The sequence below is a fragment of the Ammodytes marinus genome (genome assembly GCF_949987685.1).
Source record: "Ammodytes marinus genome assembly, chromosome: 5".
NCBI classification, from domain to species: domain Eukaryota; kingdom Metazoa; phylum Chordata; class Actinopteri; order Uranoscopiformes; family Ammodytidae; genus Ammodytes; species Ammodytes marinus.
In genome coordinates, this window is record NC_137234.1 from 22,519,225 (window position 1) to 22,541,121 (window position 21,897).

At 39.3% G+C, this 21,897-nt stretch overlaps 4 protein-coding genes across 4 annotated transcripts in view; 3 read left to right on the forward strand and 1 right to left on the reverse strand.

Moving 5' to 3' along the window:
- Positions 1-5,157, forward strand: part of LOC307250789 (genetic suppressor element 1-like) — a 17,527-nt gene extending 12,370 nt beyond the window's left edge. Inside the window, exons 12-15 of the mRNA XM_080027986.1 lie at positions 1,082-1,462; positions 1,680-1,982; positions 3,168-3,271; positions 3,452-5,157. Coding sequence (XP_079884112.1) covers positions 1,082-1,462; positions 1,680-1,982; positions 3,168-3,271; positions 3,452-3,589 — 926 coding nt within the window. The 3' untranslated portion in view covers positions 3,590-5,157. The remainder of the gene's footprint in view (positions 1-1,081; positions 1,463-1,679; positions 1,983-3,167; positions 3,272-3,451) is intronic.
- Positions 5,158-7,279: 2,122 nt separating this feature from the next.
- LOC307250444 (dynein light chain roadblock-type 2) lies at positions 7,280-8,374 on the reverse strand. The gene is made up of 4 exons (XM_080027525.1): positions 8,305-8,374; positions 7,928-8,003; positions 7,678-7,845; positions 7,280-7,534 (listed from the first exon to the last, which is right to left on the reverse strand). Exons 1-4 carry the CDS (start codon positions 8,305-8,307, stop codon positions 7,491-7,493), a joined length of 291 nt encoding a protein of 96 aa, XP_079883651.1. The 5' UTR covers positions 8,308-8,374; the 3' UTR covers positions 7,280-7,490.
- A 42-nt stretch (positions 8,375-8,416) lies between these two features.
- Positions 8,417-13,223, forward strand: psmd7 (proteasome 26S subunit, non-ATPase 7). Its single transcript, XM_080027524.1, has 8 exons — positions 8,417-8,568; positions 9,018-9,109; positions 9,534-9,626; positions 9,723-9,820; positions 9,944-10,024; positions 10,830-10,921; positions 11,048-11,246; positions 12,599-13,223. The coding sequence occupies exons 1-8, from the start codon at positions 8,495-8,497 to the stop codon at positions 12,860-12,862; spliced, it is 993 nt and encodes a 330-aa protein (XP_079883650.1). The 5' UTR covers positions 8,417-8,494; the 3' UTR covers positions 12,863-13,223.
- Positions 13,224-14,360: 1,137 nt separating this feature from the next.
- Positions 14,361-21,791, forward strand: hprt1l (hypoxanthine phosphoribosyltransferase 1, like; the record flags this gene model as incomplete). The annotated part of the gene is made up of 9 exons (XM_080027677.1): positions 14,361-14,378; positions 14,724-14,830; positions 15,170-15,353; positions 15,605-15,670; positions 15,760-15,777; positions 16,188-16,270; positions 19,118-19,164; positions 19,631-19,707; positions 21,676-21,791. 9 exons carry the CDS (start codon positions 14,361-14,363, stop codon positions 21,721-21,723), a joined length of 648 nt encoding a protein of 215 aa, XP_079883803.1. The 3' UTR covers positions 21,724-21,791.
- Positions 21,792-21,897: the final 106 nt, after the last annotated feature.

Below are 21,897 nucleotides of genomic sequence, written 5' to 3' on the forward strand. Positions count from 1 at the left end.
ACAACAACATAACATTACTCCACATTTCAGTTTTATTGTTTACTGATTCTGTAGGGAAGTGAGAAGAAAATAAGAGTCATCCTTAGAGGAGGTTGCGGCAGGAGATTAACCCACATTAGAATGTCTTTATTATTCGTTATTACTCGAATGTGTTTTTAATGTAAAAATGTAGATATAAAAAAGGGCAACATTAAATATTTAGGTATATTTCGGAATGTTCTCTTAAAGTATCTGCATGTACAAACTGTATGAGGGAGAAATATTTCAACAATGTCACTAATACAGAAACCCTGCAACAAACACTACTTTAATAGGCTTATAATTCAGTGCAGAATAAATGTAGAGCTCCTTATTTCCCATTATTTATTTTTAAACCCCTATGAATTTGTCTGTGTTTGTTTTGTTTTGCCCATTTATTTAAAAAAACAACAACATGGAAAACTGAGCAATATAAAATGCAGGCAAACATTTGATTTTAAAATGCTGTTTCTCTATTGTTTAAAACCTTTAGTATTTGCTTAGAGAGACTCTTGTGCATAATCAGCAGCTCAGTTGCACTACCTCAATTTTTCTTTTAATATTTTTCCCCCCGTAGCATTTTCTGCTCTGTTAACATAGCAAGAGGATCTAGTTGACAGACAAAAATCTGTGTACCTCTATCTGCTCAAAAAAGTTCTATTTTTAAGTGAAAGGTAATGAAAAGGTTAAAATGATGAGCCTTCATGGCCATAGTCAAGGTCCCTTGTTTCCTGACCTTTTTCTTCCAGTTCCTTGTGCCAGTCAATATTTTAAGTCCTATTTTCAAATATGTCAGACAGGTGTCCTCATTCTGTCTGTCTCTCTATAGATAAGGAGAGGACAGAGGAACTGTTAAGGGCCATTCAGAAGAAAACTGTGACATTAGACACGCTCAGATATAATCCTTTACCTCTGTGTAGCAGTCCTCCTGCTGCCTCAGCTGGTGAGACACACACATACGCACACAAACACGCGCGCACACACACACACACACACACATGTGTATTCATGTTAAAGGTTGCAAAATATTTTGCTAAAGGAACTGTGCAAATTTGTTTTTCAGGAGACTCCTCCTCAGTCACTCTGCCTTGTCAATCAAATGGACATCTTTACCCAGACTCTCCCAGCCCCTCTCCTCCCTACCTTCACAAACCTAAGCATCTCCTCCACAAAGAAACATTCAAACCCTCCATGGACACACATGTGGCCCGCGTCCCTCCACCCCTGACCCTCCTTCATGACAAGGCAGAATCCTCAGAGGCTCAGCCCAACAGGAAGCTCCAGGGCCTACAGAACGGCAGCGTTGCTTCCCCTCAGAAAAAGGAGTCCAATCCTATGCAGAACGGACGCACTCGGCTCTTGGAGAGGTTCACACCTGAGTCCTTTGCTCAGCACTTCCACCAAGCTGTGCTGCAGTCCACACACAACACACTGCAGAACAAAGGTGAGCCAATCGCTCCCAGAGATATAGGTGCATAGCTACTAAGGCTTGTTTGTGAATTTAATAATGACAATGCTCTGCCACCTAGTGGCGTAGACGTGCAATATCCTCACAGTTAAAGTGTATATCATTAACCCCCATTGGCTCCTTATGAAGTGCTGCACTAAAAATGCCGGCAAATACTGACCTTGCCTTTTCGTCTCACTCTTTTTCTTTTAAGGAGTCTCAAATTGTGTCCCTGAGGCCGGCATGAAAACCGACCGCTCACTGTCACACAACACCTCTCAATTGAAAAGTTCACATTTTAGCCACGCCCCTCAGCAAGCACAAATCAACGGCCATCACTTCCATCACCCTGCAGCCAGTAGGGACTCTTCATCAAGACCGCGGGAAAACCTGTCTGATGAAGACGAGGAAGAGTCAGGTCAGGAGGAGGAAGAGGAGGAGGAGGAGACGGAAGAAGTTCCCAGGAAGTGGCAGGGGATTGAAGCCATTTTTGAGGCCTACCAGGAGCATGTGGATGGTGAGACAATGTCAAGGCAGCTTAACGTTAACAGTTTAAAGAAAACTGTTTAGAATTGAAAATTATAAATCCAGTGTTTGTTTTTTAACATAAACAAGTTAAAGGTTCAGTAAGCGAAATGGTCAGTTTAGCTAACTTCCTGTCAGTTACTGCAGTTAGCGGTCCCCTCCCTCGTCCCTACGTCACCACATTAATGCAATGTGGTCTTCAAGCAGCGAGTTATCTAGCATCATCTCAGATCCATAAGTGTGATAAAACATGATAAAAACCATCAAAACAGACATTGGGAAGGATTTTTACCTGCTCCGCCATTGTAGGCGCATACACATTCACCCATCTGTTGCTCTGCACGTGCACCGGCACTGAGACGGGTGCCGGTTTGTAGCGTTCTGTCTTCTGATTGGATACCAGTTTCGGGACCCCCGAAAAGTTTATTTGCCGATTACATGCAGAGTGAGTGACTGAGAGATCGGCTTTATGAAACGCGCACACTGTATAAGTGATCACTGTAGGAATAAAGAGAGATTTCACACTTATATTAACATAAATAAACTGCTTACTTCATCTTTAATTAAATTCTTGTAAGAATCCCTTTAATGTGGCTATCAAAGGAATGTGATAAAAAATGTGACGAGCAGTGCTTTTTTAAATCGAAGAAACAGAGTTGCAACTCGTAAAAAAATAACTACTTTACTCTAGGCCTATATTAGATTTACAAAAAAAATGTGGGTGATTTTTATACTGTGTAAGAAGGAATTTTTCTTCATTATCCAATTTGGAATAATACTCATTTGGCAAAAATGTACTTAAATACACTATCGATCTATGTACAATGCTTCAGATGTGAAACAGTGACCGGCTTCATTTATGTTTGGAGTTCTGTTCATCCACACATCACTTCATTTTAGTCCTTCAACGATTTTTTCGTTGAGATGCAAATGAGTAATTATTCAATTTACAAGTGTCACAGTTAATGAGAACTTATGTAGAAGTTTCGGTTCACGCAGTAAAAGGGAAAACTTGAGCTCCTAAATATTTTTGTTTGAGGGCCGGATTTGGCCAATAGATGGCTGTTCCACTACCATCGTAACACTACACTATGCTCCCAGGTCATTTGTGTGAAAGATGTCATATAATGCATATCATTTCTCCTCGTTTGTGGTTTCTGTCTCTCTCTCTGCGCAGAATCCAGTATAGAGAGGAAGGTTCTGCACAGTCAGTGTAAAAGACTTGAAGCACAGAATTACAATCTGACCAGAACTGCAGAGCAACTGTCTCTCACTATGGGGGTAGGTACCTCAGACAATATCTTTGTGTATCCCTTGTGCAAATGTGTACACTTTCATCGTTTAATGCCTGTTTCCATTATTTTTTCTTCAGTTTGTACAGTACACTGTTTGTGAGTGTTGAATAAGTGCAGTAAGCCTTGGTTTATGTAACTAAAGTCCTGTCTGTCCTTCATTTGTCAGGAAATGGTGAGTCAGAGGCAGAAGGTGAGAGAGGAGAGGGAGAAGCTGCAGGCCCAGCTCGAGCACTTCAGGCGCTGTTTGACGCTACCCAACATTCACTGGGGCAGGGGGCAAGTCAACGGGCACACGCCTAGGTGACCCCAGACACCCACTCTCTGACAAATACGCCTCTGACAGTTAAAGCAACGGTAACAAGAACAAGACAGCCTGGAGCCAGAACACTCTCTGCACTTGAAACACTTGAAAAGGAGACGATCCCTGTCTTGTTACTACCCCTCTGGCCTATCAGTTATGTTCCCTGACTGGTCCCGGAGACTCAACTGATTACCTACCAGGTTTTGCCATGGTCACTGTAAACCATGGTGACCATATAGCCTGGGCTTTCCCACTCTCTCGCTGCCCATGGATTGTAACAACACCGTGTAGGTCAAACAACATATTTGTCAGAGAAACTCTAACCTCAATCCCACTAGTCCCCGAGTTGAGGCTTTAAGGACTTTCCACCATTCAGCTCTTATCATGTCAATTGTTGCATAAACTGTTTTGATCCACACTAATGACATGTATCACTTGGCACAAATCTGTAGCCTCTCTGGGCAGCAACGACAAGGGACCAAGCGTCACTTGGTTTTATTCTCAGAGAGTGAAAATTGAGTCAAGGAATCAAAGCACACCTCAGGCCTTAAACTTGATAGGATGCACTTGAAATGAATTTGTAGGGAAATACTTGACCGTCCTCTGTGTGGTATAATGTTGTTGTGTCGACGGAGCACTGTATCACAGATTAAGCAGTTTGTGTGCTGTTAAAGGTTCTGCAGAGGAAACATCTAAAATTATATCTTTATAACGGCAAATGGTTTCAATTAAGTTTTTTTATGTTTAATACATTTTCCATGGATAATGAAACTTGCGATAGACGAGGAATTTTGTACGTTTATCTATTTCTTGTGGGAAGCCATATGTTCCGTTTGAACTGCTGCTGGTCAGAATCAAGATGTTTAGAAAATGAAGGATGTTAGGCCAGTTGTATTTGAAAAACGAAAAGATGTTACTTGATGTCAAAATGTTTAGTGGGTTGACCAAGATGCACCGGGGATGGAAAACAAAATGGAAAATATCAGTCTTTGTCTCACAGCTTTATCAAGTTTGTCCCAGATTCCATGTACTTAACCCTACACATGCCTTTCTATAAATGAAAAGTTATTAAAAATGTGGGTTTTTTGAAGGCCTTTTGCACCCCCCACATTTTCTCAGATAATTGCCATCACTTGAGTGAAACTACAGTAGGCCTACTTTTAGACATCTCATCCAACCGTACACATAGTTTCACCTTTCTGACGAGGATTTCCTTTAGCATTATTTTGAAAAACTAAGTTTAAAGCAGATTTTGTTAAGGAAAGGAAAAAGGCCAACTGTATGTGGGTGACATAAACATCCAAATGACACTATCCCTCTGCGGATAATTATAACTACAAACTACACCTCCTCTGGTCTTTTGTGGAGATTTATTTTTGTTCAAGCTAGATGAAACAATGTCACAAATTCTATCTATTCCCTCTGATTATTGAAATCCCAGGAGCCCGTTCCTACAAGCGCGAGTTACAGTAGCACCCGACCTTCCTGCATCAGCTCTTCAGTCCCCTCGACAAACTTGCTGTGAAATCCTGCATATTTGTTCAATCAGTTGTTATGTAATGTATTATTTTGGGCTGTATAATTGTGATGAATTATTTATTAACATATATTGCAGTAAATGATGGAAATTTACATTAAAATATTTGTAAAATGTCTATCATTTGTCACTGTCATGTTACTAGCGAGACGTTTTCATAGTGAATACTTGACAGTGTTTGCATGAACTCAAGTTGAGATAAACAGCAGCTTAGTTGTGAGCAGCAGCACTCATGAATATTTAGGACTCAGTCTCCTAATGCATTTGCTTATTAGTAGAACATGAATTACACAATCTCTTATCATGAAACCTTCTGTGCAACCCTGGACCCAGGGGTGGATTACTGCACGGGCACACCGGGCACAGGCTCAGGGGGCCCTAAGCCAGAGATACTGATAGTAACTTTTCATGTTGCATAGTCAAAGAGCTCAGTCACTGATGTCAATAACAGGGTCCAAAAAGGAATAGCCTAAATATAAGGATACTCATTATAATCTAACAAGATATAAATCATCATGGGCCCCTCAACTAGGGAAGAAATACAAAAGCAAGTTAAAAACAACAGCATTAGTAGCTCTGTCTAATACAGAAATAAGCTTTCGATGTGTGAATTCTATACTGTTCATATAAAGTAGCTATCCACCCTTTATCTGTTGCAATGGGCCCCTCCATCATAGAACATGGGTCTGCAGACCAATCTACTGTACTGTTTTTACAGTTGCAGAGTAAAGAGTGCTGCCTGTTTAAGAAAAATGTTCCTTCTGCATCTCAGGATTTGATATAGCCTCTAAAATGTACTCTCAAAGTGCACCAGATTGTTGCATTTTACTTTAAAAAGGTAAAAGAAATCCGACAAGGTACAGGGTTCCTCCAACAGTATCCCGAAACACTGACTTCCTTAATATGTTTTGCCATTAATTGTATATGTGTGGAAAAGTCAGTGTACCTGAATGGATAGGGACGAGTGGGGGGCCCTTTAAGAGTTTGTGCCCAGGGGCCCATTATCTCATAATCCGTCTATGCCTGGACCTGTAGTAATTTCTTTAGGTGACAAAAAGGGCTACATGTTAGGTGTATTCGACTTGCAGACCAATAATTTATTTCATGGCATCATTAAAGAAGAATGTCTTTGAACAGCGGGAGCATAGATAACACTCCTACAGTATAAATCAATATTTATGTTTAATCTTTTTAAAACTATATTTTTTCCTTCTTAAAGAAGTAATTTAAATGGACCGTTTCATTGCATGAGAAGAGGCTGACCTGATGTAAAATGGGTAGGTGAAGGTCAAAGTAGAATCTAGGTCTTATTCCATCTCAGTTTCATGTTTCCTGAATCAAGTGTTATTCTGAGGAAAGTAATATATATATATATATATATATATATATATATATATATATATATATATATATATATTACGTCCGTCTTCTTTGCTTAAAAAATGTGTTGAAAGGCTATAAAAAGAACAGTGTGTTGTACAAGTAAGTACGACCTTAATATATTATAGATGTTGCGTGTAGAAACAGCACCATATACAGACAGGTGAAAATTATAGGACAAAACATGATTATACTTTTTTTCTTTTCTATTTTACAAGTCTTCCGTGGAGAGGATGAACAGCAATCCTCCAAAAGGTCATTGCCCTCATGTGGTGATTAAAGGTGCTCGGTTGAGATCAAGTGTCTGTGACATCAGTTTTGAGTTTTTCTGTTTTGCGCTATTTTATAACTCTACTTTATATTTCAGAGGAAAACAGAGTATCTTTTATCCTTGACATTTATTTGAAAACTGTAATTAGTTACTTTACAAATGAAAGGCTCTGCACACCCACATTTGTGTTCAATATAAAAATAGACAGTCAAACAGGTGTACATTGGGTGGCTTGGAGCTACGTATGTAACTTACACCAAGTCATGCTAGAATGATAACTGTACATTGCTTTGCCCAAAAGGTATTCTAGGAAAAATCTACATCAAGAGTCATTACATTTTATTGTTAGATTCTGCCAATAAACCCTAAGAAGAAAAAATGCATCGGACTTGCTGTGTTTCTCCTCTCATTTATTCAGGTTTTACATTGAATATGTCTCTCCTCTGTGCATCAACAGAATAAACAAGGATGATTTTGACAGAATGCTACTGTACAATGAGGAGCATCTTTAATTCACAGACTTATGGCATTCAATGAATGAAATTCATAAGGAAAAAACAAACAGTGCATCATGTTGATTAAGGCCAGTTCTGAGTAGAAAAAGAGGCATACTGCAGTACATGAAGCAACATCAAACAGTGGAAACAGTGTTTTGGAAGGATAAAGCACCGTCATGTGACAAACCAAAGGCCAACTCTCATGGAAATGGCCAGCAGCTATTCAGATGGGTTCTGGATGACTATCAGCAGAAAGTTATTCTCTGCAGATATATAAAAGAGGACAAGACGGGTGAGAGAAATGTAGTGAATACAGTACAGACAACGTCCCATTTCTATGTTACAGCTGAAATATAATAATATTAATTGTTTGTTTACATGAAGTCAACAATAACAACACACCCACCTGGTGCAACCAATATCTCATGTTTCTTTGAGCGGATGCGAAGAAAGGTGAGGTCATTCTGAGGGTCAATGTCCCTCACTGTGCTCCTGGCTTTCATCGTAAGCTGGCGAAGAAGTCCTGCATACTGAACCGTAGTTGAGTTATCCAAGGTCGTTCTGATGGGAATACCTAAAAAGACGCAATAGTGAACTTTACAGACAGACTGACTCTGGTGTATCAGAGAAAAACTGTGTAACTATTGTTGGCTTACCTTCTGCATTGACAACTATTGTTCCTATCACGCCTTTGTGGGCTTCAATCCTCTTCAGGGTTTCCTCAACTTCAGCCTGCAGGACAGAAGGATATAAAAGACATTTGATAAAACACACTTACCATTGAGTCTGCTAATAAGATAGCAATAAACCGTACATTTCAGGACATTTGATTTGATTTCGATTAAGTTCATAGTTAGCAAGATTAAGTTGGTTCCAGCAAGAGGAGTGATAATTTAGGCTAATTGATGACTTAATTGTATTCGGTTATCTAACATTAACCTACACATTAATAAGTTCATAATTAAGCGACAATTTGTAATATCAATGTAAGCAAGCGTCACAAAAACAAAGTTATGTTTGCTCAGTTTCCTACCATTTTGTTTGTGAGTGAGTGAGCGTCTTTCTCCGATAACTCCTCTGTCTTGTCTCCGCGTCCCTCTGTTGCCTAGAGAAACCATGGACATAGAGAGAAACGGAAAGAACGTAACGTGCCAGGCGGAAGTTGCAGCGTAGCCGTCATTGTGTGGAGGAGAGCCTGCGAGCTGTTTATCTTCCCTGTAAAAATGCCGGAGTTAGCGGTGGAAAATGTGGTCGTTCATCCCTTGGTGTTGCTCAGCGTGGTGGATCATTTTAACAGGTCAGTTAGTTCAATGTTAGTTTTCAGTCTTTACCAAAGGGAGGGTAAACATTTTCAGGAGCGTAACGTCGCTGCTAAGCTAAGCTAACGTTAGCCCTGCTGAGTCAGTGCCCCGTTGAGAGTGAATGCAGACATGACCAGGCTAGTTAGCTCACCGAAACTGTTTAGTTCTTCCTCTGCTCAGCATTAGTTAGCAACATTTGTGTTAAAATGTAAAATGGACCAATAACACAGTCGGGGTTGCTAGTAGTTTAATTCGGTAGGACGTACACATCAATGACATGATCTTGTCATTAATTTCCTTTGCGGTTGACAACATGAAGATTTGGGCATTAGCTTAGCTCACAGCAGTATCCTAGCTAACGTCCCTGTTTTGTCATGTCGATCACTTCAGAAAACCTGTGGTTCAACTAAAGAGTACATTTGTTATGTATCAATTCAATTTACAGGATAGGAAAAGTTGGCAATCAGAAACGAGTCGTCGGTGTCCTTCTGGGATCGTGGCACAAGAAAGTTCTTGACGTCTCAAATAGTTTTGCAGGTGAGTTTCATGGTGACAATATTTGGGTGTCTGGAGCTAAACTGGTTAAATTACTAACAGTAAAATAAAATAAAAAGGAGATATAATAGCAGTAGGAGAGGCTGTTGTACTGAGATTTAGTCCCCCTACTAAGTATTATAAAATAATGTATATTTTACTCTCCATAATGCAACGAAAGAGTTGGCATATCATTCATTTGAACCTCCCTGCCTGTTAAATTCACACATCTTTCCGACTTCATGCACCCCAATTTGTTACGCAGACTTTTTTTTTTTACCATGGAAATGCTTCCTTGAGAGCAACAGAAAACATTACACAACTGTTTTCACAGGCTGATTATGTGAAACCACTTGTCTAAAAGTAGTATGTCTTCCACAGACAGATTCTGTCAATTTTCAAATATTTTTCATTGTTTTCCTTCAAGTGCCATTTGACGAGGATGACAGGGATGACTCTGTGTGGTTCCTGGATCATGACTACCTGGAGAACATGTATGGCATGTTCAAGAAAGTTAATGGTAGGGAACTGCCTCCATATATATTATATGTAATGTTGTTGAATCTGTAACACAATTTTTTTCCCTTGTGAATAACTGCCTTCCCTTGTTTTTCAGCCAGAGAAAGAATAGTCGGATGGTACCACACAGGACCAAAGTTACATAAGAATGACATTGCCATCAATGAGCTCATCAAGCAGTACTGTACCAATTCGGTATGTAACTTTTTGGCCCTTTTCCTCTTCATAACCTGCATGTGTGTGGGCATAACCTCTTTCTACTCTTATCCATTTGGATGATTAATAACTCATGCACATATTTCTTTTTTATCCTACTAGGTATTAGTTATAATAGACGTGAAGCCCAAAGATCTGGGTCTACCAACAGAAGCATACATCTCTGTGGAGGAAATACATGATGTAAGTCAATCATGGATTTATTGTAGTATGAGCATAACATTTGGTCAATGATTGTATTCCTTTGTGATTTTCTTTACATGTGACATCTATTGCATGATGTCCGTCCTGGGAGAGGGATCCTTTCCTCTGTCACTCTCCCTGAAAAAATAAAATAAAAATAATAATCCTGTTGAAGGGTTTTTAACTGGGGAAAAACTGGCCTTACTTTTTTTTCAGTCGAGCTAAGAGGGTGTCATACTGTACGGAATGTGAAGCCCACTGAGGGAAATGTCTATTTGTGATATTGGGCTATACAAATAAAGCTGATTTGATTTTGGATTGCACTGAAGCATTGGTTCCAAAACTGTTTGGACTGAATAGTGTTTTTGAGAGAATTTTCATTGAAATATAAAGAATGTTAGTTGAAACTTGGTTCAGAGTAAAGTTGGAGTTATTTTATTATTATTATCATATACACCAACAACAATAGCAGGAGCAGTCATTGGCAACTAATAATGGAATCTCAGGCCTTCCAACAATGCAGTATAATGTTTGTTTTTTTTACAAATAAAAGAATAGTTACACAAGTGGAATGAGTTTCTGAAACATAAACAAATAAAGCTTAAAGAATGATGGAATTGACAGATGATGTAAACAAGTTTATTGAGCATGATCAAGAGTTTCACAGTCTTATGGCCAGTGGAATGAATCTGTTTCAGAGTCTGGTTGTGTAGGACACAATGCTGCAGTACCTTCTCCCAGACCGCAGCAGACCGAACAGTTTGTTGCAGAATTATAGTAAATTGTTGTTGTTTACTATTTCTAGGACGGCACTCCAACGTCTAAGACATTTGAACACGTCACCAGCGAGATTGGAGCTGAGGAAGCCGAGGAAGTGGGTGTGGAGCATCTGCTCAGGTACTAAAAAACCCTTTTGATTCACACACTTTGCTACACTCTATCATTTAACAGCCATTTAAGTCAACAGGGTCAACATTTTTATTAATTCCCAGTCAATTATCATCTGCTTCTGACTTTCTACAGAGATATCAAGGATACCACAGTGGGCACTCTGTCGCAACAGATCACAAATCAGGTTCACGGCCTGAAGGGACTCAACTCAAAGCTGTTGGAAATCCGCTCTTACCTGGAGAGAGTGACAGCAGGCAAACTACCCATCAACCACCAGATCATCTACCAGCTGCAGGATGTCTTTAACCTGCTGCCAGATGTTAATTTACTGGTAAGTTGTTTGGGTTTTGAAGCACATTGACTTATTTATTTAAAATGTGTGTCTTTTTTAAATGTAGTGAAGCTAATTTCTCCTTGACTTTAAGTGACATCTTTACACATATTTATTAAAGGCCTACTTCACCGGTTTGAATATGAAGGTGTATTGAATTCTGAGATCCTATGTAGTATAAATGTGCGAACATTTTTTAAATCGGTTCATCCTAGCCCGAGAAAAGGCAGAAAGAGTGAAAAAAAACTTACTTTGTAAATATTACTGTGACATCACAGTAATATTTACAAAGTACGTTTTTTTTAACCCTATATTTCTCTTTCTGTGATGTCGCGAGAAAGAGAAATATAGGGTTAAAAAAACACTCTCTGCCTTTTCTCGGGCTAGGATGAACCGATTTAATTTTTTTTTGCACATTTATACTACATAGGATCTCAGAATTCAATACACCTTCATATTCAAACCGGTGAAGTAGGCCTTTAAGTTTAATTTTTTTTTTATTGTTCTGCCTTTGAGAGCTGGAATTGTACAATGAATAAAGCTGAATCAACTACTTGTCGGTATGGCACTCCTATGTTATAATACCGTACAATCACTACTGCTGCGTAATTTTAAATTAATGCAGCGAACCAAAGACATTTGGAGAGAAAAACAAAACATTGAACAGAAACAATTTTAAGCTTACGCTGCGATTCCCATTTTATCCACTGGAGGGCAAAAGGAGTCATGTTTAGAGTAGTCTGGCTTGACCACTTCCGCCAGCGTCTATTAAGCGCTGGCGTGGGCAAACAACGCTACGCCTCCATTGGCTGCTTCCCAGGGTTAGCCCCGCCGTAGATGATTGTGATTGGTTTAAAGAAATAAAAACAGGCCAGCCCAGTTTCCCCCCGAATAGACGGCTCTAAACGGAGTGCTTCCAGACCATACTACTTGCTGTAGTTTGGTCTGGCTTTGCGAGACTATGTTTAGAGAGACACTTCCAGTTCCAGCAATTAGGTGCTCAAATGTTGACAAATATTGTCAGTTGTTCCTTACAAAGACATGTCAACTGTGGTAATTATTTAGTTTGGATTAAGGCATTGGTTAACTCTTCAATTACATAGTTTAAAAAAAAAGGTAATTTAATTACCAGTATATAGATTTGAATAGTTGATCAAATACTCCTGTCTCCACCACCAAAATAATATTAGCTTCAGGATCCATATGTGGAATTCCAACCTATAATTGTTTCGAAGCCCCCTTTTTATTATGTAGGCACTAGATATTTATTAATTTCATATCATAGGACCACATTGTTTTCTATTAACACAAAGTTTTGTGATGCCTAATATTATGTTTTTGTCCTTTTCTAGGAGTTCACAAAAGCCTTCTACCTTAAGACCAACGACCAGATGCTGGTAGTCTACCTGGCCTCGCTCATACGCTCCGTGGTGGCTCTGCACAACCTGATCAACAACAAGATTTCCAACCGAGACGCAGAGAAGAAAGAAAGTCAAGAAAAGGAGGAAGGCAAGAAAGAGAAGAAAGACGACAAAGAGAAAAAAGATGAGAAGGACAAAGACAAGGAGAAGGAGAAAGCAGATGGTGGCAAGAAAGATGAGAAGAAGAAAAAATAAAGTGTTCTTCCCTTAAGGTCTTCTCTCAAATCACATCTTCATCTCGATGGTGTGCTACTTTCTGCCCACAGTCACCGCTCGCTATGTGGGTCTCAGGCTAAAAGTAGGACTCTATATGGGGATGGGTGTCATTTGAGATTTGGCCCCACCGTCACTTAAGTGGCACTGAAAAAGACTATTATCGTACAGAGATGATGTTTGCGTCTTTGGTGTTTTGAACTATGAAAACATGTTTATTCTGTTTTCATAGTTGCCATGCTCCCGGTGTGGTTCAAGACCTGATATTGCTTTTTTTGTAAAATGTTTTGTTTCTGTATCGCTCATTAAATTGGGATCATATTAAACATTGGTTGTAAATTTGTTTAAAGTTTTGAAATCTAAATGTAAAAACTGTTGGTAAATTGTTTTTATTATAAACTTGCCTGTAGGCAGATGAAGAGATCACCTTTAACAATTAGCTATGGAGAGAGCAAACTAAGGACAGAAACGGTGTGCACCAGCATGTAAATATGCCCCATAAAGCAGAATGAACTCAGTGATGCTCAGATTGCCAAAATATAAACTAAAATGAGGATGAGTCATGTTCCTAAGTATGTGCTTTAGAAATACCCTATTAAAAGTGATGCATCTCTGACATTAACTCAATTACACATTTTAAATTGACTATATTCAGCAAAACCTTAGCCTAGCCTACTACATCAGAGATGAAAGAACAAGTATACAAATTGGCTTTGCTTCATTGGCAAAGTTTATATTAACATGTTAAAGCAATCGAAATTGAGGTTATGTGCATGTTTTCAATCAAATTATTTAGAAAAACACCTTGCACATATACTATGATGCCTGAAGTTAATAGACTACATAATAACTACAATAAAATATACATTTTATGGTAATATGATCTGATGTAGCCTAATTCTAACAGAATCCAACTGAATGAGTAGGCTGGTATATGGATAAGCCTATATAATAAACTTTATAGCAGAGGGTATTTGCATTACACAATCTCTGTCACATTCATGAGCATAGTTATAACCTCAGTCAGTACAGAGTGCAGATGCATATAAACCACACGAGAGTGTAGTGCTTTTAGTAGGGAGACGAGGCAGTCGACTGTTATATTTTTAAAACTGCGTCAGCTGTCGTAGCTTCCCCCCAAACGCTCGCGCTGGTTCGCTGTCACGGTAACCGAAACATCCAGTAGTAGTGTAGGCTACTCGGTATAGCGCATTTAAAGGTGCAGGGAATTGTGTCGGACAAATCAGATTATAGGAAAGGTAAACTGGGTTCTGACGTAAAAGGCTTAACCCCCAGCAGAGACAAGCATCGCATGCACATAGAGCTCGCGCAGCAGCAGATGAAGGAGGAGAGCGGCTCGTGCTACCTCCAGTCAACACCCCCCCCCCTCTCTCTTCTCTGCGTCTCTCTTTCTTGGTACCTTGGTATGATTCCTCAGATATCTCACTGCGACTGAACAGAACGGACGACCGCCGGTAACATGGCTTCGTATTTGCAGGTGAGGCAGTGCTGCGTTTAGCCGCAGGCGTGTTCCGGGATTTGTTTGGGAGATTGATAACTTGTTCACTTGTCGGGGTGTGGTTGCTGGCCTTTTTTTTTTTTTTTTACATATAGCCTATAGAACGGGGTTTGTACTCGTGCCCTGATGAATATTTACGTCTCAATCTAAGTCACGTGTGTGCAGGGGATAAACAGGTGGTTTGAGTGGGTCAGCGTTGCGAGAGGACGGAGAATATAGGGTTTACTAGAGTGATTAAACGCGTCTCTAGTTCACGTGTCGTTATCTGTCACTGCCAATCGCTTTTACGATGAGTTGAAGAGAAATGCCTCCTTGTTGTTTCAGATAGCTGATGATGAGAAAGGCCACGAGCTGGACCTTTTCTGTGTCCCCAGACATTATGAGAACGATTTGGAGAAGGTGATCATCCCCCATGGGCTCATCATGGACAGGTGAACCAATCAGCAGTTCTCCCATATTTTCTGTCAAGTCACCTGACATAGCCTACTTTTTTATTACATCACTGCCTGGGACACTCACATTCAGCTGGCTCATGCTGATTACAGTAGTGCACTTTACTGTATTTGTTTGACAAATTACCCATAGCCGACATCGTGAAGTGCATTTGAGTGCGGCTTTGGGAGGAGGAAAGGGTGAATGACTAAGTGCATTGCTGTGATATGCAATTATGTTTAAGTGCAATATCATGTTAAGTATCTCCTCTATGCATTCACCATGGCACTTTAATTTATGACGCAAGCTTACTTTTCTCGCTTAACTCTCTGTTCCAGGACGGAGCGTTTGGCCCGTGACATAGTCCGGGACATGGGGGGACACCACATCGTGGCTCTGTGTGTGCTGAAAGGGGGCTACAATTTTTTCGCAGACCTCCTGGACTACATTAAAGCGCTGAACCAGAACAGTGATAAATCAGTCCCCCTGACAGTGGATTTCATTAGGGTGAAGAGCTACTGTGTAAGCTGCCCTTTTATTCCCCATTTCTAGGAAGCGCTTGTGCTGATGGGAGGTGTGTGTGACATGGCAAATTACAAATGAGAACAATCTTATTCAAGTAAGAAATGGGCCACTGCAGTGTTACAAGTGTGGATATGTAGATTTGTGGTGACAAGATTTTCTTTTCTTTAATGATAAAGGTCATCTGAACTGTAACTGTAACACACAGAAATGTGATGGATAATGGCATCTCCTCTCTTTATGTTACATAGAATGACAAGTCAACAAACAATGTCAAAGTCATCGGAGGGGATGAGCTGTCCAGTCTCTCGGGCAAGGTCAGTATTCTGGTTTTGGTCACAAATACATTTCACAGTCTTGTAAAGCTGCATACTTCATCAACTGTTCTTTTAATTTTTCTCTGCAGAATGTCTTGATTGTCGAGGTAAGATTTTTTTATTTTTTGACATACATCAGTACTGTGCTCTCTGATTTATGACTGATTACATTTACGACTGATCACAATGATTTGTGGTCTGAGTTGTCGTTGCAGCAGACCCGGGTTCAAATCAGGCCCGGGTCGTGCTCTGCATGTCATTCCCTTCTGTGCCCCATTTCATCTCCTTCTCTCAAACCTGTCTCATAAATGAGTGAGAATGAGGTGAATGAGTGAGCATTAGTATTTGTTCATCTTTTTAAAATTAGATCATTTCGGGTGAAAACGTAATTGAAATAGAAAAAAATCTAAACATTTTGTACATGAGTTTTATAAATGTCAAATGTTTAAAGTACTGCCTCTTTATTGTCCATGCCTCCATTTTTATGTGGCTTTTTCCTGTATTTCTAAAAAAAAAGGACATCGTGGAGACTGGAAGGACGATGCAGACACTACTGTCCCTGCTGAGTGAATGTAATCCCAAAATGGTGAAAGTTGTAAGGTAGGCACCTTTAAACACAGTGCAGAAAGCTGGATTATAGACGGCATCTATAACTGGCGGGTCTTTGATCAAAGAGGCTGCATATACAAGTGCTCTTAGCTAATGGACACACACTCCTTTAGGGCTTTTTTAGAGATGTTATGTGATGGAGGGGAGGGAGCAGTTTAAGAGTTAAGCTGCCGTTCTATTAACTGCACTGTGGAGGTAGAGGCCATTTCTCTTTAAGTATTCCTAATAGCTGGCTCAAACGGGAAATGTGTTGCAATGCATTTAATGCAATGTTGGTTGGTTTTCTCGCTTAATGTCCATGGTTAAGGCAATTTTTATAGGCTAATGCTTTGATATCCACAATGTAGTCACTTATTCACTATATCAATATATTCAATATATCTTCCACTGTAAACACATGTTTTTTTTACTAAATTTAAAAAAAGTTCTGACTTGAAAGGCCAGTTTACTAAACTTACTAGCACGCAGACATTTTTTTTCCTCACACTAAGCCATTGTGTTATCATTCAAGACATGCAGATGGTTCCCGTTCCTGTGGGTTTCTCAATATCTACAGCTGACATTTCTGCTGCAGAAGAACTTAAAGCACCTATTCCTTAGGACAATACGCACTGTTCTGTTATCTTTTTTCATTAGAACATGGAGTAAAAAAGCAGAGTGTGCTATATTTAAATATGGATATAGATACCTACAGTGCTGTGTGAAAGTTTGTGAACCCCTTGAACCTTTTGGAATTTTATTTATTTTTACCATTATTAATTCATTTTTATCAATACCAGTATTTTTTATATGAAATAACAGATGTTTGTTTATCAATTCAAAATTTTTCCTTTCCAGAAATCAATTGTTAAAAGACATAAAACAAATGATTTGCCAACTGTTGTATGTGCAAAAGTTTGTGAACCCTGAGCTGCATTGCTTAAATCGAGCAGGTTAACACAATCAGATGGGCCAAATTGATTGATGAAATAGACCAATGTAATGAGAGATCTTTAGGGAAGAAATCGGGTGGCACTAGATAAAACCAGGTCAGTTTAGGCTCACCAAAGTGAACCCATACAGGTCAGACATGCTAAAAGGGAAAAAAACCTCAGAGGATCTCAGGAATAGAGTTTTGATGTTGCACATTTGTCTGGGGACAGCTATAAATTCATATAAAAAAAAATTGAGCTCTATCGGTCCACCGTTAGGCAAATCATCTACAAATGGAGAGTTTTAAGAGTAACTTAACATCTGCCTAGAAGTGGACTTCCTTCAAAAATATCCTCACGCGCCACAAGAAAAGTGATTTTTCAGGTAAAAGCCAACCCAAACATTACATCTGGAGATTTGCAGACAATTTGACACCACCATTCTTCACTTGGGAGAAGGTTCTCTTGGTGGTAGGCAGAGTTGCGTTTTTGCCCAAACATGGCGGTTTTGGTTGTGACCAAACCGTTCAATTTTGGACTAATCTGTCCTCAGAATAAGACTTCAGGTATCTCCAGGTGCTCTCTGGCAAAGTTGTGACAAGCAGTTTTGTTCTTTTTTGAGAGCATTGGCTTCTTCAGCAACCCTCCCATGAAAGCCATTTTGACTGAGTTTTCTTGTTAGATGCTGCAAGACAGGTCTGCAAATCACTAGATGTAATGTTTGGGTTGGCTTTTAACTGAAAAATCACTTTTATTGTGGCGCTTGTGGATATTTTTGAAGGAAGTCTACTTCTAGGCAGATGTTCAGTCACTCTTAAAGCTCTCCATTTGTAGATGATTTGCCTCACAGTGGACCGATGGAGCTCAAACTTTTTTTTTAAATAATTCATAGCTGTCCCCAGACAAATGTGCAGCATCACAACTCTATTCCTGAGATCCTCAGAGATTTGTTTCCCTTTTAGCATGTCTGACCTGTATGGGTTCACTTTGGTGAGCCTAAACTGACCTGGTTTTATCTCCGTTTTATCTAGTGCCGCACAATTTCTTCCCTAAAGATCTCTCACTACATTGGTCCATTTCATGACTCAATTTGGCCCATCTGATTGTGTTTACTTGCTCGATTTAGGCAACGCAGCTCAGGGTTCACAAACTTTTGCACATACAACAGAAAAGAAAAATGTTGTTGATAAACAAACATCTGTTATTTCATATAAAAAATACTGGTATTGATAAAAATGAATTAATAATGGTAAAAATAAATAGAATTCCAAAAGGTTCAAGGGGTTCACAAACGTCCACACAACACTGTATATACAGTCATTTGATTAAAAATACAGTATTATTCTGCTTTTTTATGTTTAATGGAAAGTGACATTGTGAGTGACTGTTAGCATTTTCCAGAAAAAATATCCATCAATCCAATAAATATATCTGCTTATCCTTTACTTTAAAGTGTCGCAGGAGGGCTGTAGCCAGTCCCCGCTGACTTTGGACATGGACTACTGCTCCATGGACAGGTGGCCAGTCAATCAGAGACTTGACACACAACCATTGACGCTCACATTCAAACTCATGGGCAGTCGAGGGTCTCAAATTAAACTAACCTGCATGTCTTTGGACTTTGTGAGGAATCTAGTCCACCAGGGGGAAACCCAGAGGGAAAACATGCAAACCCCAGAACAGCTGGCCGGCAGGTTCAAAAACAGATCCTTGTTGCTGCGAGGCGTCAGTGCTAACCACTGCATCACTCTGCCCTGCCGTGAATGGGCATTTGTTTGGCCAAGTTGTTGTGCAGTGCCATCTTTCAGAATTCTGCACTGGGGGAAAAAAAGTGGTTGTGACAACAACTATTTCTCTTTGACATGTTAATTTATCTTGAAAGGCTTTTGTTTCATCTATTGCTTATTTTCTTCATTTGTCATTCCAGCCTTCTGGTGAAGAGGACCCCGAGGAGTTCAGGTTACAGACCAGACTGTGAGCACCTCTCTACCACATTTAACACAGACAGTTTATCTATGTAGTGTAGTAATGCATTAGTGGCATTAGGCTTGACATTCATTTCAGGAAAATCTACTCCAAATGTAGCGGAGCGTGGTACTTACAAACCAATACATGCCAGATAACCCCTTGCTCACACTGTCTCTGATTATGTAATGCTTTTAGCGTTGAGTTGGATAATCTCTTTTAAGATTGTCCCTCAAGGACAGCTGTTAATCTAAGCGTCTCGGCTTTCCACTATTCAGCACTTGCAGCTTAAGTAAAACCTTGTACAGACAGACAGTAAAAGAGCAGCATCTATTAGTTCTCTAATGAAAGTGATTGTTTCTGGATCTCATTTCATGGATTAGCCAGTGAGTTTTATTTCTGTTGCACTTAAATAATAAATGTATTTATTTGCTTTATATGACTCCCATTGGTGTTTTTTTTATATGTATTTCAGATATTGGGTTTGAGGTTCCAGATGCCTTTCTGGTGGGTTATGCTTTGGACTACAATGAGTACTTCCGAGATCTCAGTGTAAGTGCCAAATCTCAATCTTTTCTTAACATGTCCCCAGCACTTCAAATTAATATTTATTATGTTTTGCAGCTGGGAATAGCTCGACTATCTGTTTTTTTTTTTGCTGCGTGGAAGGATATTGTACATTAGCATCACCCTCAAAAACAAAGTATTTTGTTTTTAGTATAAATACTGACCGTAAAGTAAACTTTATTTTGTTAGGGTTCCAGTGTGAAAACACTTAATACGCAAAAACCTGCTACAGTTATTGTTTAGTGTGGAATTGGGACACGCCTCATGTTTTGTAGCATTTACTCATAACAAGGGGTGTTAACGTTTACAAAAATGTCTAAATGGTTACACTACTGAATTTTTTTCGTGTACATTAACAGTGACATTATTGTCGTCGTCCGCGCCCCGTTATTTGTGATGTGAAATGAATAAATGCCTGTCTCCAGAAGATATTGAAATCATTTTCAAATATGCTTTTTTTTTTTATTAAAAAAAAAGTTTTCGTTTATTTTTTCCTAAACGGATATGATCTGCTCATCTGTTACACATGTTCACAGCTACTTTTAACAGGAAATAATTTTAGGTTACTGTAGGTGTAGATTATATGCACGAAATGACTTCCTGGGTAATGTTAATATTGATTTGTTTTTGCCTTATTCTTTTAATAATTATATTTTTATTATAAAATGTATGATTGTGATGTAATGATGATGTTAATGCTGCTTTAAAGCCGTCTTCATACTTGCATTGGTATTTTCACAAACTTGTTTTCATTCCATTTATACCAATACATGTGACCTGAAAAGCAGAGCTGTAAATAATAAAATAATGATGGCTGAATTTGAAGCTGCTTCAGTTTCAGGGGGCTAGTTTTTATGCATGCTGGCTCACCTCACTTTAACAGAACATTTGATTGGTAACCTTTGCTCATCCTATAACTACATAAATGCCTCTTGTGAAAAATGCATATTCTCTGGGAGAAAACATTCTTATTATATTTAATTTAAGTGTAATTTATACAAGTTGGACAACATTATGAGACATCCTCATGTTGTCAAAACTAACACCTTTCCATCAATAATAGAGGTCATGATGACCTCAGTGTCCACAATGGTACTATATTGCCAAAAGTATTGGCTAATCTGCCTTGACTCGCATATGAATTTATCCCATTCTTAATCCATAGGGTTTAATATGACGTTGGTCCATCCTTTGCAGCTATAACAGCTTCAACTCTTCTGGGAAGGCTTCCCACAAGGTTTAGAAGTGTGTGTTTGGGAATTTTTGACCTTTCTTCAAGAAGCGCATTTGTGAGGTCACACACTGATGTCGGACGAGAAGGCCTGGCTCTCAGTCTCCGCTCTAATTCATTCCAAAGGTGTTCTATTAGGTTGAGGTCAGGACTCTGTGCAGGCCAGTCAAGTTAATCCACACCAAACTCTCTCATCCATGTATTTATGGACCTTGCTTTGTGTACTGGTGCATTGTCATGTTGGAACAGGAAGGGGCCATCCCCAAACTGTTCCCACAAAGTTGGGAGCATGGCATTTTCCAAAATCTCTAGGTATCCTGAAGCGTTCAGAGTTCCTATCAATGGAGCTAAGGGGCCAAGCCAAGCTCCTGAAAAACAACCCCATACCATAATCCCCCTCCACCAAAGTTTACACAATGCAGTCAGACAAGTACTGTTCTCCTGGCAGCTGCCAAACCCACGCCTGAACAGAGTCCTGACCTCAACCCAATAGAACACCTTTGGGATGAATTAGAGCAGAGATTGAGAGCCAGGCCTTCTTGTCCAAGTCTAAGTTAAATTCATATGCAAGTCAAGGCAGGTGAGCCAATCCTATTAGCAATGAAGTGTATGTTCCAGAATGTGTAGTAGTAGCTGTACAAAAGGACATATTTAAGTTTAAATCTAATTCCAGGACAAAGGGAAATGCATTTAACAGGAATTTGCTGTCCTTCTTTCAACAGCACATCTGTATACTGAATGATGAAGCCAAGGAGAAGTACAAAGTTTGAGCAGATGATGCGAAGTGCTGCATCAGCGATGACTGAATCAAGGAAGACTGGGACCACTGTGACAACCCTCCTTAGCTTTTGCTGTTTTGATCTTATTTATTTTTCTACATAAGAATTCACAAGGTGTGACTTGTGGGTTGTAAATAACTTAAAGAAGTATATTTAATTTCACTG

Coding starts and splice junctions, on each gene's coding strand:
- LOC307250444 (XM_080027525.1), bottom strand. Junction 7,846..7,927: donor AATAGTTGTCAATGCAGAAG/GTAAGCCAACAA, acceptor GCGTCTTTTTAG/GTATTCCCATCAGAACGACC. Junction 7,535..7,677: donor TGAGATATTGGTTGCACCAG/GTGGGTGTGTTG, acceptor ATATATCTGCAG/AGAATAACTTTCTGCTGATA.
- psmd7 (XM_080027524.1), top strand. CDS start 8,495: ATGCCGGAGTTAGCGGTGGAAAATGTGGTCGTTCATCCCTTGGTGTTG. Junction 9,627..9,722: donor CATGTTCAAGAAAGTTAATG/GTAGGGAACTGC, acceptor CTTGTTTTTCAG/CCAGAGAAAGAATAGTCGGA. Junction 11,247..12,598: donor TGCCAGATGTTAATTTACTG/GTAAGTTGTTTG, acceptor GTCCTTTTCTAG/GAGTTCACAAAAGCCTTCTA.